This window comes from Nomascus leucogenys, chromosome 11 (genome assembly GCF_006542625.1).
Source record: "Nomascus leucogenys isolate Asia chromosome 11, Asia_NLE_v1, whole genome shotgun sequence".
Classification (NCBI taxonomy): Eukaryota; Metazoa; Chordata; class Mammalia; order Primates; family Hylobatidae; genus Nomascus; species Nomascus leucogenys.
In genome coordinates, this window is record NC_044391.1 from 48947933 (window position 1) to 48961528 (window position 13596).

General features: G+C 33.0%; 1 protein-coding gene across 5 annotated transcripts in view; it reads right to left on the reverse strand.

The window, feature by feature from the left end:
* USP15 (ubiquitin specific peptidase 15) overlaps positions 1-13596 on the reverse strand; it is a 148738-nt gene that overhangs the window by 19947 nt on the left and 115195 nt on the right. For 3 of the 5 annotated variants that reach the window (XM_012510467.2, XM_012510466.2, XM_030822316.1), the window contains 3 exons: positions 5077-5250; positions 2755-2913; positions 2451-2675 (listed from right to left, as the gene is read on the reverse strand). In XM_012510467.2, coding sequence (XP_012365921.1) covers positions 2451-2675; positions 2755-2913; positions 5077-5250 — 558 coding nt within the window. Of the gene's footprint in view, positions 1-2450; positions 2676-2754; positions 2914-5076; positions 5251-5522; positions 5635-12526; positions 12760-13596 lie in introns of those variants that run through there. The other 2 variants (XM_030822318.1, XM_030822317.1) reach the window with 2 other exon arrangements.

Below are 13596 nucleotides of genomic sequence, written 5' to 3' on the forward strand. Positions count from 1 at the left end.
ATACTTAATAGTCTTCAATGGCTTCCCTAGTTTTTAGGATGAAGTTCAAACATCCTATACTGGCATCAAAGTTCTTTGTGATCTAGCTCCTGCTTGCCATATTAACTACTGTAGATTACAGAAGTGGGCCACGTCCTCTTCTCCCATAAGTTCTTTGTACATGCCATTATCTTGGCCTATAATGCTTTTATTTCTAGTTTTCACCTGCTTACAACCTAATTGTCCTTCAGAATTCATCACAGCCCTCATAACCAGTTTGGGTAGGTTACTCTGTGTTCTCTTGCAGCACCCTGTCAGAGCAATTTTCACGCTGTATGACAAGTTTCTTGAAGAACAAGGACTAGAAACACCATTATATTTGTAGCACCTTGCACAGCATGAGAGCCTAAGATATAATACATATTCAATATTTTTCCTAATAAGCTTCCATGACCTAAATCAACTTCAGTGATGGGAAAACTCAACAAATAGGCAAACTCAGCTAATTTCACTTTTCTTACGAGCTGGTCAAAGCATAGGGTTAATGAAATGAGGTGATCATTTTGTATTTGAGCTGTTACTGCCTCTAAATGGAAAAAATAAAAAAAAAAAAACACAAAACACAAAAACAACCGAATTTCTCTGTGCTAACCGTGGCTCTAACCTCCGCAAATTTGTATTATTGGTTACCAAATGAGAAAAGTGATAAGTCAATGAAATTCACATTGCTGGAAAAATAATTTAGAGCCCAATTTATGGAAGAGCACTTATATACCTTATGGACTAATGTGTAAATTAATGCAATTTGCCACTATTGATATAGATTACCTTATATTATTGGCATGGGAGAATATTATCTCTAACAAACGTGCTGTAGAGAAATAAAACATCTACATTTATTTTTTGTTGCAGTAAATTTATACTCATTATTCTATGCTCTCTTGCTCCATTACACTCATTGGTGTATATATGCAAAGTTACAAACTAGAGAGGTAAGAATGTGGTTTGGCACTGTTATAGTTTCTCACCATTGAAAAGAATGCTGACAATCTTGTACTTATAAACGAGTGAATAAGTGAATATCTAAAGGATATAATTTTAAAAATGTGAACACATATTCCCCAGGCCAAAAGTAAAAGCAGGTCTTCATTGGCTCTGCTCACAGATAAGGGACAGTACTTAGCACTCCCCAATGAAATACTGATATGAGGGCATTGTGTTCAATGAGTTCATAAAGAAAACATAAAGCAGCTGGAAAAACAGATAGCTTAAATTTGCATAACTGAGTACACACCTAGCATCTACTAGACTTTAATTACTTTAAATAAAAGGACTGTGTTTTTATGAACACTACATATACCCTGCCTTTGTTGACAGTAAACCCAAATACATCCCTGAATGGTAAGATCATAATTTTGTTCAAAGTATAGCTTTCATATAGACATCGTGACTATTACGCACTAACAAACTGAGCTATTTGGCTAAAAATTTACAGAAAACAATCTTCTAAAGCAGGAATCATATCTGTTTTATTTAGCGAAAGAGCTTCATACTTGGTAGGTGCATAGTTAAGTATCTTGATGAATAAAATTTTTGAATACTTCCTGTACATTAATATCTACAAGCCACAAAAGTTGGAAATACAAAGGTTTACAAGGTCTCTGTCTTCAAAGAACTTGTAGTCTAGGGAGAAAAGATAAAAGTAAGCCAAAAATTATAATAAAATTAGTTAAGTGTTAGAATTTAGGGAAAGAGAGGTAGAAAAAGAAGAAGTTACTTTCACTGGGATGGGTCAAGTGTCAGAAGAGGATTAACTGATTAATAAATAAGGGAGAAAAGACAGTGCTTTACCCACAAAACATAAATAATCCAATTATAACACTAGGTAACGGAATCAGGCAGATAATTTGACAGTAAGACCACAGGACTTTTGCACAGAATAAGCAATATATGATACTTTAAAATATTAAAAATTAGAGAACATTACTGAACGAAATATTTTTAGTCTAACTAAATTTCTACTTTCAAGTTCCTAAAATGCCTAAAAAATTACAGGTATTTAAATACACTACTATCACACTATGAATTAAAATGTACAGTATTAGCTTTACTTCCAATAGCCACTAGTAAAAAAAATTACAATTAACACTAAAGAAAGTTGAAGTTTAAAAAAATTAGAAATATTATGTTAATCTTCATAAGCTAATATTCACCCCAATATTATAAAAATAAACCTCTATAAAAAGCCTTTTGAGAATTTTTTATAAGACACACATTGCTCTTTCAAGATTGCAAAAAGTTACACTGATTTCCAAAGTATTCAGCTTATAAAATCTTTTATACAAATAAACATTATTGATTGGGCTTGATAATTCAACACTTAATTTTTATAGTAAGGACTCAACACTAATTTTTTACAAAAATAACAAATGCAAAAAAAAAAAAAACAAACAAACAAACCCATGATTTACCTGCATAGGTTTGGTAAGCGGATCCATTCTAACTAAGTAAACTTCCAAGGTGCGTTCTTTTTTCATGGGCAATGGAAGTGTCAAGTAACAAAAAGGATCAAATGTTACAGAAATCTTAGCACACTCAGGACAAACTAAAGTTGATTTGAAAAGGCCATGAAATATATCTACTATGATAGAATCATTTCGTTTTAAATGGTTTTCCCAGGCTTCTTCAGCAACCACCTACAAGGATAATAGACACAAATTAGAAAGAGGTATCACAAAATTATAACAATGGTGACAATTAGATCATGAAATTTACCTTATCTGGCCTTCCATCTGCATCTTTTAATTGTATATATGGTTTTTTCCTAATTCTATTCAAATCCTCATGTAATCCATCTAATAGGAAAGCTAACAGTTCTTGACAGTCTTGCTGCTGGTATCCAGAGAACTGAGGTGCAAAACGTCCTACCTGTGTCTGTAAGAAATGCAAAACCATAAAATCAGTTCTAGGAACAGGGTTGATTTTTAAAAATATGTACAATAGATTCTCGTTATTCATGGATTCCACATTTGTGAATTTGCCTGCTTTCTAAAATGTATTTGTAACCCCAAAATCAATTCATGGTCATTTGTGGATATTTTCAGAGTGGCAAAAAATTTGAGTCACCTGATATGCATGTTACCAGCTGGGGTTGAACAAGGTGATGCTTTGGTTTGTTGTTTCAGCTCTGAATCTATAAACAAGTGTCCTTTGTAGTTTATTTAGTGTTATGTTTTTTCACATTTCTGTTCATTTTGTTGTTAATGTCAGTGTTTAAATTGGTCACTAAATGAAGTACTAACATGCCAGCTAGTGTTCCTCAATGCAAGAAAGCTGTGATGTGCTTTATGGAGAAAAAGTATGTGTTAGATATGCTTCATTAAGACATGAGTTATAGCACTGTTTGCTGTGAGTTCAATGTTAAGGACTCAACAATATATATTAAACAAGTTGTTTTTAAACAGAAACACATGCAAAACAAAGTTATACATTGTCTGGTTGATGAAAATGTTGTGAACAAAGGCTTGGAGGAATCAAACCCTATAGTTTCCCTAGGAGTAAAGGTTCAGTAGTTGTTATTTTAGTGTTTATGGCAGCTTCATGGAACATAACTCCTGTGAATAATAAAAACTGTATACATGAACAACAGGAATATATTATGAATTATATTTTGCTTTGCATTCCTAGGAAGCACTCAACAAAGCTTATCTGGGACAAAATAGATCAACACATGTAATCCTTAATATATAAAAATGTATTGATCTTTGGTCATAGATTTCATTGTCATTAATTGTTGTTTCACTATTTGTCAAAGGATTTTCCAGATGTCCTTAATTCTTAGCTTTAGGTATTCCTATTGCCTCCTCCTATAAATGTCTGGTAGGTAGACAGTAAGGCAGGTTCTCATCCTTGCTATATTACCACATAAAGATAATTATGTATCCGAAAGCATTTTTAAGATAACTACTCTAGGCTCTTAGTTTCTATGTGCAAAAGGAGGATGAGTATCACAGAGGTAACAGAAACATTAATGTTCATATTCAATTTTCCTAATCTTTGAATCACTAAGTATTCTTTTTTTTGGATGAGACTGAAAATAAATGTAATACTATGAATCATCATGTGACAGAAAAAAAAGTCACATATATCAAGAACCTACTTACACATAATTTTAAGAGAGAAAATCTACCAAAATAAAACCAATTAGAATGCTAGTAAGAGCTGAGAGATGGTTTGTCTGGACTAGTTTGTCCAACGTTTAGAATGTTAAGGAAGACAATACAGAGGTATTTTGATTTGCTGGTTGTTTTTTATTTTCTAAGAACTAGTATATAGCTAATAAAAAATGTCTAGTAGATGTCCTCTATCAATGCCATTTAAATCACTTGTATAAATAACGACTTAAAACTGCTTATTCTCTTTACAAGTTTAAAATTTCTCAAAGTTTCACCTATATAAGTAGGCATTTTTTTAACAATATAAAGCTAAATTTCAGCCATAAAGCTAAATTTCAGCTCAATTCTTATTTGAACAATAAATTATTTGATAAGTAACAATTCACACATGTTAATAACCTTAAAAGTTTAAGAACTATATTGAAAGTACATTTAATTTTTAGTGCTTGGTTTGCAGACTATTTTCATTTTGATAATTTTTCAAATTCATAATGACTCTCAAAGTAAAATGGGTTCTTAAGAGTTCAGTAACATGCCCAAATTTAGTCTTTTACATTTGTATAGAATATTCACATAGGTTTTCCAGAGCTGTACTATATTCCAAAACAACTATACAAATGCTCATTGCTGTCTCTATAGTCATTCTTGTACCACACCAGTGTTTTTCAACTTTATTTTCATTATTCTCTCCATTCCAGATTTAGATGTAAAACAAAAACAAAAACAAAACAGATAAACTGTTCCATATCCTTCACATCTGAATTTTATACCACAGATGTACTGTATATCTATTTATGTGCTATGTTCCTTTGGAGGGCCACAAACCATTTTAATAGCTACTATTTTTCACTCCCCCTATCCCCAAGAACCAACTTTTGTACCTTTGCAGGTACGCTTGCTAAAATGCATTTACCACACTAACCTTAAATGCTCTTGGGGTGACGTAGCTAAACTTTCCAGACCACATTTGCTTGATCAGTTCGGCATAAGATTTAGCTATTTCACCTCTCATTCCTAAGGGATTGTCAAAATTCAGTTCTTCTTGATACTTATCATTGAGGAAATACTCAGTAAGTGGAGGTGTGTTGCTCAAACACTGCAAAAAATAAAATATATTTTCAAGTAAAAGTAATCATAATGAATTTTTCTTAAAACACATTAAAACGAAGAGAGAAACAAATTGATTTGCTATAACACATAAAGAACATTTAAGTGATGGTTTCTTGCACTAATAACTGGTCAAATAAACACTCAAATGATGTACTCAACTATTCATTTCCCAAATTTCAAAATAATTACTTATAATAAATAAAAATGCTAATATCTGCTGCTGTAAAATCTGCATTAATTTTAACCACAGCAAACTACCTGGTAACTGGGAGAGAAGCTCAGTTTTCTTTCCTTCTTTTAGTTGATTGGTAGAAATTATGGATTGTCTACTCATCCCAGGCACCTGCAAATTAGCCTGAGTAGGTAAAAACTGAGATAGAGTGCAAGCAAGAAATTAACTTAATAGAGGTATTTACGGCTTCCATTGTCAATTATTTATCATGAAAGAGCAGCCTTTAAACCTTCCATATGGTCAACCATTTTTAGAAGAGACAGTACAGATTACTTGAGCCTGAGAGAACAAACTTTAGTATGTGAACTCTGGTAAGTGGGTTCTCACTTCCAGCTCTTTTTTAATTTCATAAATGATGCAATTTTCCTTTATGGCAAAATAAAAACTATAAGCAAGTTAATTTCCCAACTCTTTCCAATTCCGAATTAAAAAATTTCATATTTAAAATAAAACATGGCAGAAGTACAATTTTTCCATAACATTTTATCTCAAGTTGGAATAATTTTAAGGTGATGATCCCTATAATTTGACTTCAACACAAATCCAGATGTCCGGACCTCAATCAATCAGATGTCTATAACATGCAATGACTAACACAGACATATGGTCACATAAGTAAATGTTTTTTGCTGTAGGACGATATTTGTGTTGGAATTAAGTGGCAAAGTGCTGCAAGGAAGCTAGTTGCTTGCATGGAAAATAGTAGAAACTCACTTTTATGAGAGCCTGGATTCACATTAATGGAAATCAAAGCTTTCTGAAGCTTGCTTATAGTCATTTGTATTAAGTTAGATAGGTTTGGTAGCTATGAAAGGTTCAGCCTGTTGAATTCATACAGATAACTTATATGCCATAAATTACGACTATATACTATGCATTGTTCAGCTAAAATTCCAAAATAAGCATAGTCAACGTTTACTTAGTTTTTTAGAATAATTATGGTACTCAATTTTGTGGTTTCAATTATAAATCGACATGTTTACTGAAGTAGTCAATAATATCTATTTAGAAACTTTCTATATAATAAAAATAATATTATTTATTATAAATTGCTAGCCTGGCCCCTACCTCAAGGCAAAAGGGAGAACTGGTTATAATGTCATGGAATTTACGATTATATAATTCTTAGGCAATGAAAATAATAAAAACAGCTAAAATGTTTGGAGTGAGCTATATAGGCCTTTAGAGTCATATACATATTTTCAGCAGTAGAACTTTTTAATATATGTGAGCAGGAGAAAGAGAGGTATGCTACAGTGTAGGAGGCAATTAAGAGAAAGGATGCTTCCCTAACTTTCTACCTCTTAGATCTCAACCTCTCTCATAATCTTATACTCCTTTTGAATTTCAGTTTCTCTTCTTCCTTTGTATTATATGTCCTTTTAATTATAAACCCAGCACTAGAGGGAGATCCAGGCAATTTAGAATGCATCATAGCTACACACAGGGTAAATGCCATCACTTAGTATCATCTGATTTAGTACAAAATAAGATCAACATTAAATAGTCAGACAAAGGAGAGGTCAGATAGGAATTTCCAACAATTATCAATAGTTTTCCACTTCTTATATTTGATTAGCTCAGGGTTATGCTAAGAATGTAACATTCCATTATTGTCTGTTAATGCAATTATATAAAGAACCTAATTTACAAATATTTCAAAAGAACCAAGTTGCACAAACGTGAGTAATTCTTAAACTTTGTTAAAACTTAATTATTCACATATACTCTTATCTTGGAAAGAGCTTACAGGTATAACTGAACATTTTTTAGCTTTTCAATAGTATCCAGAGTGCTCTCCCTAAAATGAACATCTCATCATGTTGCTTCCTTGCTATAAATCCTTTAACGGCTCTCCCTGCTTACAGATTGGAAGCCCAAATTCTTAGAAGGGTCTGTCTTTTGCTCATCTACGTAGCCTCATCCTTTGTCAATACCCTTTTCAACTGTTCCAGCTTTATTTAATTAGTCATTCCTCCACATACTCTCTCACTCTGAAAGTCTGCAACATTACTCCATCTACTTGGAAATGTACTTTTTTTTTTGGCCTTACTAACTTCTATAAATCCATCAAGATTCCGGCATCCTATCTGGGAAGCCTCCCTTAGATTTCCTTACAGTGTTTTCTCCTGTATGTTTCCTTAATGCTTACTGCTTACTTTTATTACAGCACTTATTTGATAATATACTGTAACTTTAATTTTTAGTTTGTTTTGCCAAATGAACTGAGACCTCCATGAGAGCAGGTACCAGGGTATTCTTATTTATATTTCCAGCACTGAGCACTATGTCACGTGGCACTGATCATGTTCACGGTAAATGTATGCTTACTAAAAAAATTTTTGCCTGTATTTACTAATGCATTTATCCTCTTGATTTTTACTCATTTCCTTCAATGTTTGGCATAGAGGGGTCAATAAATTTTTGTTGAATGAAATACTACTAAATGGAGGAAAAATATATTTGTAAAGAATAATCTCAAAAACATCTTCAAGCACTTCTACCTAATACTAAACCATAAGAAGGGCAGTATCTATTACAAATTTTTCTGCCCCTTTGTCCGATTTTTCATTCAATCTACTATCTGCTTTGTAAATGATCCTCTGCTTTGATTTTTAAAAACTCCTTGAAACAGAGACCAGCATTTATTTTCAGTGATACATGCTGGTTTCAAACTGATTATAACTCAATGTTAACAAATAACAACAAAACACAAATCATTTTAATGATAATTTGCCTGTGTTATCTGTGAAGATATCATAACCAATATTTAAATTTAAGCTATTTAGTCCTAAGTGGGCCCAAATAAACATTCTATTTGTTAAACATATATTCTAACAAGCTACACTTCCTAACAATTTGTATAAACACATATAAATACATAAATTCAATAGTCAATATAATTCTTCTACTAATACACAAATCATATTAGTTGAAAAACTAAGATGATGTCCGATATTTCTCCCTCATAAAAATACCATCCTTTCCACCCTCATCTTGAAAATACCATTAGGAGTCAATATGTTCATTTTATTTTTTGTTCTGAGATGGAGTCTCACTCTGTCACCCAGGCTGGAGTGCAGTGGCACAATCTTGGCTCACTGCAACCTCCACCTCCCGAGTTCAAGCGATTCTCCTGCCTGAGCCTCCCCAGTAGCTCAGATTATAGGCACCCACCACCGCGCCTGGCTAATTTTTGTATTTTTTGTAGAGTTGGGGTTTCGCCATGTTGGCCAGGCTGGTCTCAAACTCCTGACCTCAGGTGATCTGGCCGCCTTGGCTTCCCAAAGTGCTGGGATTACAGTCGTGAGCCACTGCACCAGACCTTGAGTCAGTATGTTCTTTTTTTTTTTTTGAGACGGAGTCTGGCACTGTCGCCCAGGCTGGAGTGTGGTGGCGCAATCTTGGCTCACTGCAAGCTCTGCCTCCTGGGTTCACGCCATTCTCCTGCCTCAGCCTCCCGAGTAGCTAGGACTACAGGCGCCCGCCACTACACCCGACTAATTTTTTTTTCTATTTTTAGTAGAGATGGGGTTTCACCATGTTAGCCAGGATGGTCTCGATCTCCTGACCTCGTGATTCGCCCGCCTCTGCCTCCCAAAGTGCTGGGATTACAGGCGTGAGCCACCATGCCCGGCCAATGTGTTCTTAAAATGGTATAAAGACCAGTTAAAATATTCAAAGTTCTCATAATTTTTGGTAAATTTCAAGGCATAAATGGATAAAAAAATCAAGCAATTAAAAAAATACTGCCACGCCCCACGTGATGTTATATCAGTATTCAATGTCATCATTCTGGCAGAAAAAAGAAGCCGGTTTCTATTTTTTTTTTTTTTTTTTTTTTTTTGAGATGGAGTCTCACTCTGTTGTCCAGGCTGGAGTGCGGAGTGCAATGGCGCGACCTCAGCTCATTGCAATCTCTGCCTCCCAGGTTCAAGCAATTCTCCTGCCTCAGCCTCCCAAGTAGCTGGGATTACAGGCGCATGCCACCATGCCTGGCTAATTTTTGTATTTTTAGTGGAGACGGGGTTTCACCATGTTGGCCAGGCTGGTCTTGAACTCCTGACCTCAAGTGATCCGCCCACCTTGGCCTCTCAAAGTGCTGGGATTACAGGTGTGAGCCACTGCACCTGACTGAAGCCAGTTTCTTAAAGTTGGTCATAATGTAGTTTGATTAGTAATTACTTTATGCAATTCATTATTTAACATTTTCACATGAGGCTATCTTAGAACATGAACATTTTTGACAATTATAAGAACACTAGTTACTTGGACTGGCTGCAATTAAATACCATGTTTAAATGAACAAAGATAATTTTCAGTCAACAATAATTTATTGTACATTTAAAAATAACTAAAAGAGCATAATTGGATTATTTGAAACATGAAGGAGGGATAAATGCTTGAGGTGATGGATACCTAATTTACCCTGATGTGATTATTATACATTGAATTCCTGTATCAAAGCATCTCATGTACCCCCAAATGTATACACCTACTATGTACCCATAAAAATTAAAAATACATAAAATTAAAAATGTATAATTTTTATAAGGTCAGTAATGAAAATAATCAGTTCTGAAGTATCTATCTCAAAGATTCTTCTACTATAAAAAAATCATTTTCCTATCAGATGAGACTATCCCAAAACAATTCTTTTCTTAAAGACATATATGTTTTAAAAACCTTCCATGTGTCGGTAGCAGTAGAAAACTTCCCTTTTATCCTGTAAGACACTTTACTGAGTGATATATTATAATATGGACTAAAAATCAGATACGTGTTGTGCCTATGTGAATATCTCTTACTCTCAATGCTTCCTGGACTGTTAAACAGGACAAAACTTCCTGCAACAGCCATGGTTGTTCTTAATAAAAACTGAGAATATATATGAATGTATCATGAAAAACGAAAGAGATTATATAAACAGTATTAGTATGTTATTTTTGTGGCTACTTACAAGTTTTGTGACATGTCTACCAGTCTCATGCCATTTGGAGCTATGCCCCTGTTAATTTATTGGAGTTCGACTGCCTCACATTGACAAATGCCAAAACTTCAGTGTTTCAGGAGAACTAGATCTTAAAATTTATCACTCATATAATAAGGTCCAAATATGAGGCTACGTGACTGTTCATAAAACATATTTCTTAAGCCACATTTTTGTTTATATCATAATGGTACCTACTGTTGGTCCTAAAATTGCGTAGAATTTAAATATATTAAAAATAAAGCAATAGTTGGACTAAAGAAAAAGACTTCATTAAAAATAGTTCCAATTTTTAATGAAAAAGAGAAAAAGAAAAAAATTTATATTAACAAGTAAATGTACTTATTAACTAGGTTAAATATTTTTATATTTAAATATTTTCAACTGCTCCTATGTAAGTTATTAGCACACAAAACTGACAACAGCATTTGAAAATTTAAGGATTAAAAAACTAAATTCCATATTTAGTATATGGTAGACTTTTGGAGCTCACTAACCATGATATAATGACTGGTTGGAAAGTTTAGGACATGAGCTGTTATGAAAAGTTGATCCATGAGTAATGATTAAAAAACTAAATTTCATATTTAATATATAGTAGACTTTTGGAATTCACTATGATATAATGACTGTTGGAAAGTTTAGGACATGAGCTATTATGAAAAGCTGATCCACCAGGAGTGGTAAGAATGGCTATTGTATGTGCAAGACAATTATTTAGTAAGAAGTGACTGCTAAGTGGTTTTGTGGTTTCGAACTGGCTTTGTGGTTCTCTACTTGTGCCTTCATATATATTTTATATGGGAAACTGCAAGTAATAAGAGTACTCGAATTTGAATTAGGCATCTTAAGACATATTCCTTAGTTTAATGTATTGAGACTGCATGCACTCTTGCCTTTCTTAGAATATTTATCCCCTATAAGAAATTCCTATTTATTCTTAAATGCTTATTTCAACATCTCTTCTAAATGTCATATCTTCCTCTGTGTATCAAGGAAGAACAAATATTCCTTTCTCTGGGCTAACTTGATACCTTGAACTCAGTTACACTGCACTTGAAAGCAGAGTCTATGTCTTATTCACCCTTGTACCTCAGGGTCTATCACAATATCGGGCACACTCAATCAGGTATGTGGAATGGATGGGAACTTGTACAGTAGAAAGATTAGAAGTAGTCCTTAGAGAGACTTAGAGCGGTGAGAAAAAACTTGACTAAAATGAGATCTGAATTGCACCCTGTGATAATTCGAATGCAGCCCAAAGTTCTCCATGTTCAAAAATAAAAGTCCAAATAATGCCTAAAGAGGTTTTCCTAATGAAGGAAAATAACCCTTATGATTTCCCCAACAACTATCAAGATAAATCCGTAAGTAAAAGGTATGCAAAGGAAATATGTTTGGAAATATATTTTTATGAAGATCATTTCCCCTAAATCTTCAACCTCGAAGCAGACATAAAAATCCTAAAGAAGAATTATTCTAAATAATCAAATGTCTCATCCAATGGACACTCTGTGATATGGTTCAATATATTCAGGCCATTAATTATGCCTTGAAGAATTATTTATAAAAATATTTGAATGGTTTATGCATTCTTTATTAAAGTATTAATTCTCTATTAAAAACTCTCTAGTTATAAATACTCTTCCTTAACCTAATATCCTAAAACTGAAATATTATGCAAAATGATTTTCTTTTGTTATGTAATTACTTGGAAAGATGCAATGCATTGCACATAACTTTTCTTTATATACACATGCACAAATTCTATTGCTCTTCCATTATTTTCAGAAAGTACTTCTAAGTATGTTCTAATAAGCCTGATGTTTCTAGAGTTCTCTGAAAAAATATAACTGCTGCATGTAAGAGTCTCAATTTTGTATTTTGCTAAATTTCTACATAAGTTTTTTATAAATTGATGAAGTCAAATAATGTTCTATTATATAACCAAATCTCAAGTCTTCAGTCAACATATTTTAGGAAATGAATAATTAATAGCCATCCCAATAACTTGTAATGCATTTGGAATTTCCCCAGTACCTGGAAAATAGCCAAAGTAATCCCCTTCAAAAAGAGAAAGTTGTCTTTTGTAATGCTGAATATGAACCACTCCCTTTCTGTTCAGGTGCTCCAGAAGCCCAATTCTCAAGTGATCATGTATGCTCACTATTTTAGTAAACCGGTAACTAGAACAGGAAAGAAAACAAACTTAATTTTTGATTACCTAAAGCTTTTGAGTTGTGTAACTCATTCTATAACTGATCAAAATGTAATACCACTCACAACCCTTAAAAAAATGGCTATACCTTCTAACTGACCAGTACTAAAAATAAAAGCCCACTCTAAATAAGGGATTCATTCTTAGTTTGTTATGATTTAAAAAATAAAACCTGAAGTAATGCATGGTTAAAGTCATCTTGGAATACCCTCACACAGTTTTTTTCTGGATTTTAAGGTTAGATGGAAAAGAATTTTCAGGTTTGCTATGACAATTGTTTTCTAATTCATCATGACAATAGTATAAGCATTCTGAAAAGGTACTGTATGATTCCAAAGCAATCTACTAATATTGGGATATTGGCTCTAGTTCTGTAATGCTACACAAGTGGATAACATAGCAAAGTTTGAGGTAAACTTTTTCAATTAAAAACTACAAATATAGGCCTGTTTCTTCATCAAGCAGATTTTTAAAATGATATATTTTAATTCACTTGATGTTCTTATTTTTGTTATATTTTTTCTAAGAAAGGCAAATCTCATTAAACTTGAGAGATCAATTCTGAAGATCACATATTCTGTAAGAGCAAATACAGCTATAGCTCTGTTTTACTTTATATCTCCATTTTTCTTCAACTTTAAAAAAAGAACAAACTTTGGCAAGTAAAATAGAAATGGATATAATTTTCCTCTTACATTTTTAAGACTTTTAACTGCTTTTTTCCCCCCGTCAGTGAAGAGAGAACTAGCATACTCTACTTAAAATATTAAAATGTTAAATAAAGGTAGTTTTAAAGGCAAGGTTTTTGAACTGGACAAGGATGTTGTCCTAACACTTGAATATGTATCATTAATCTGGTCCCTATGTTTAAGACATGAATAAAGTTAAACTT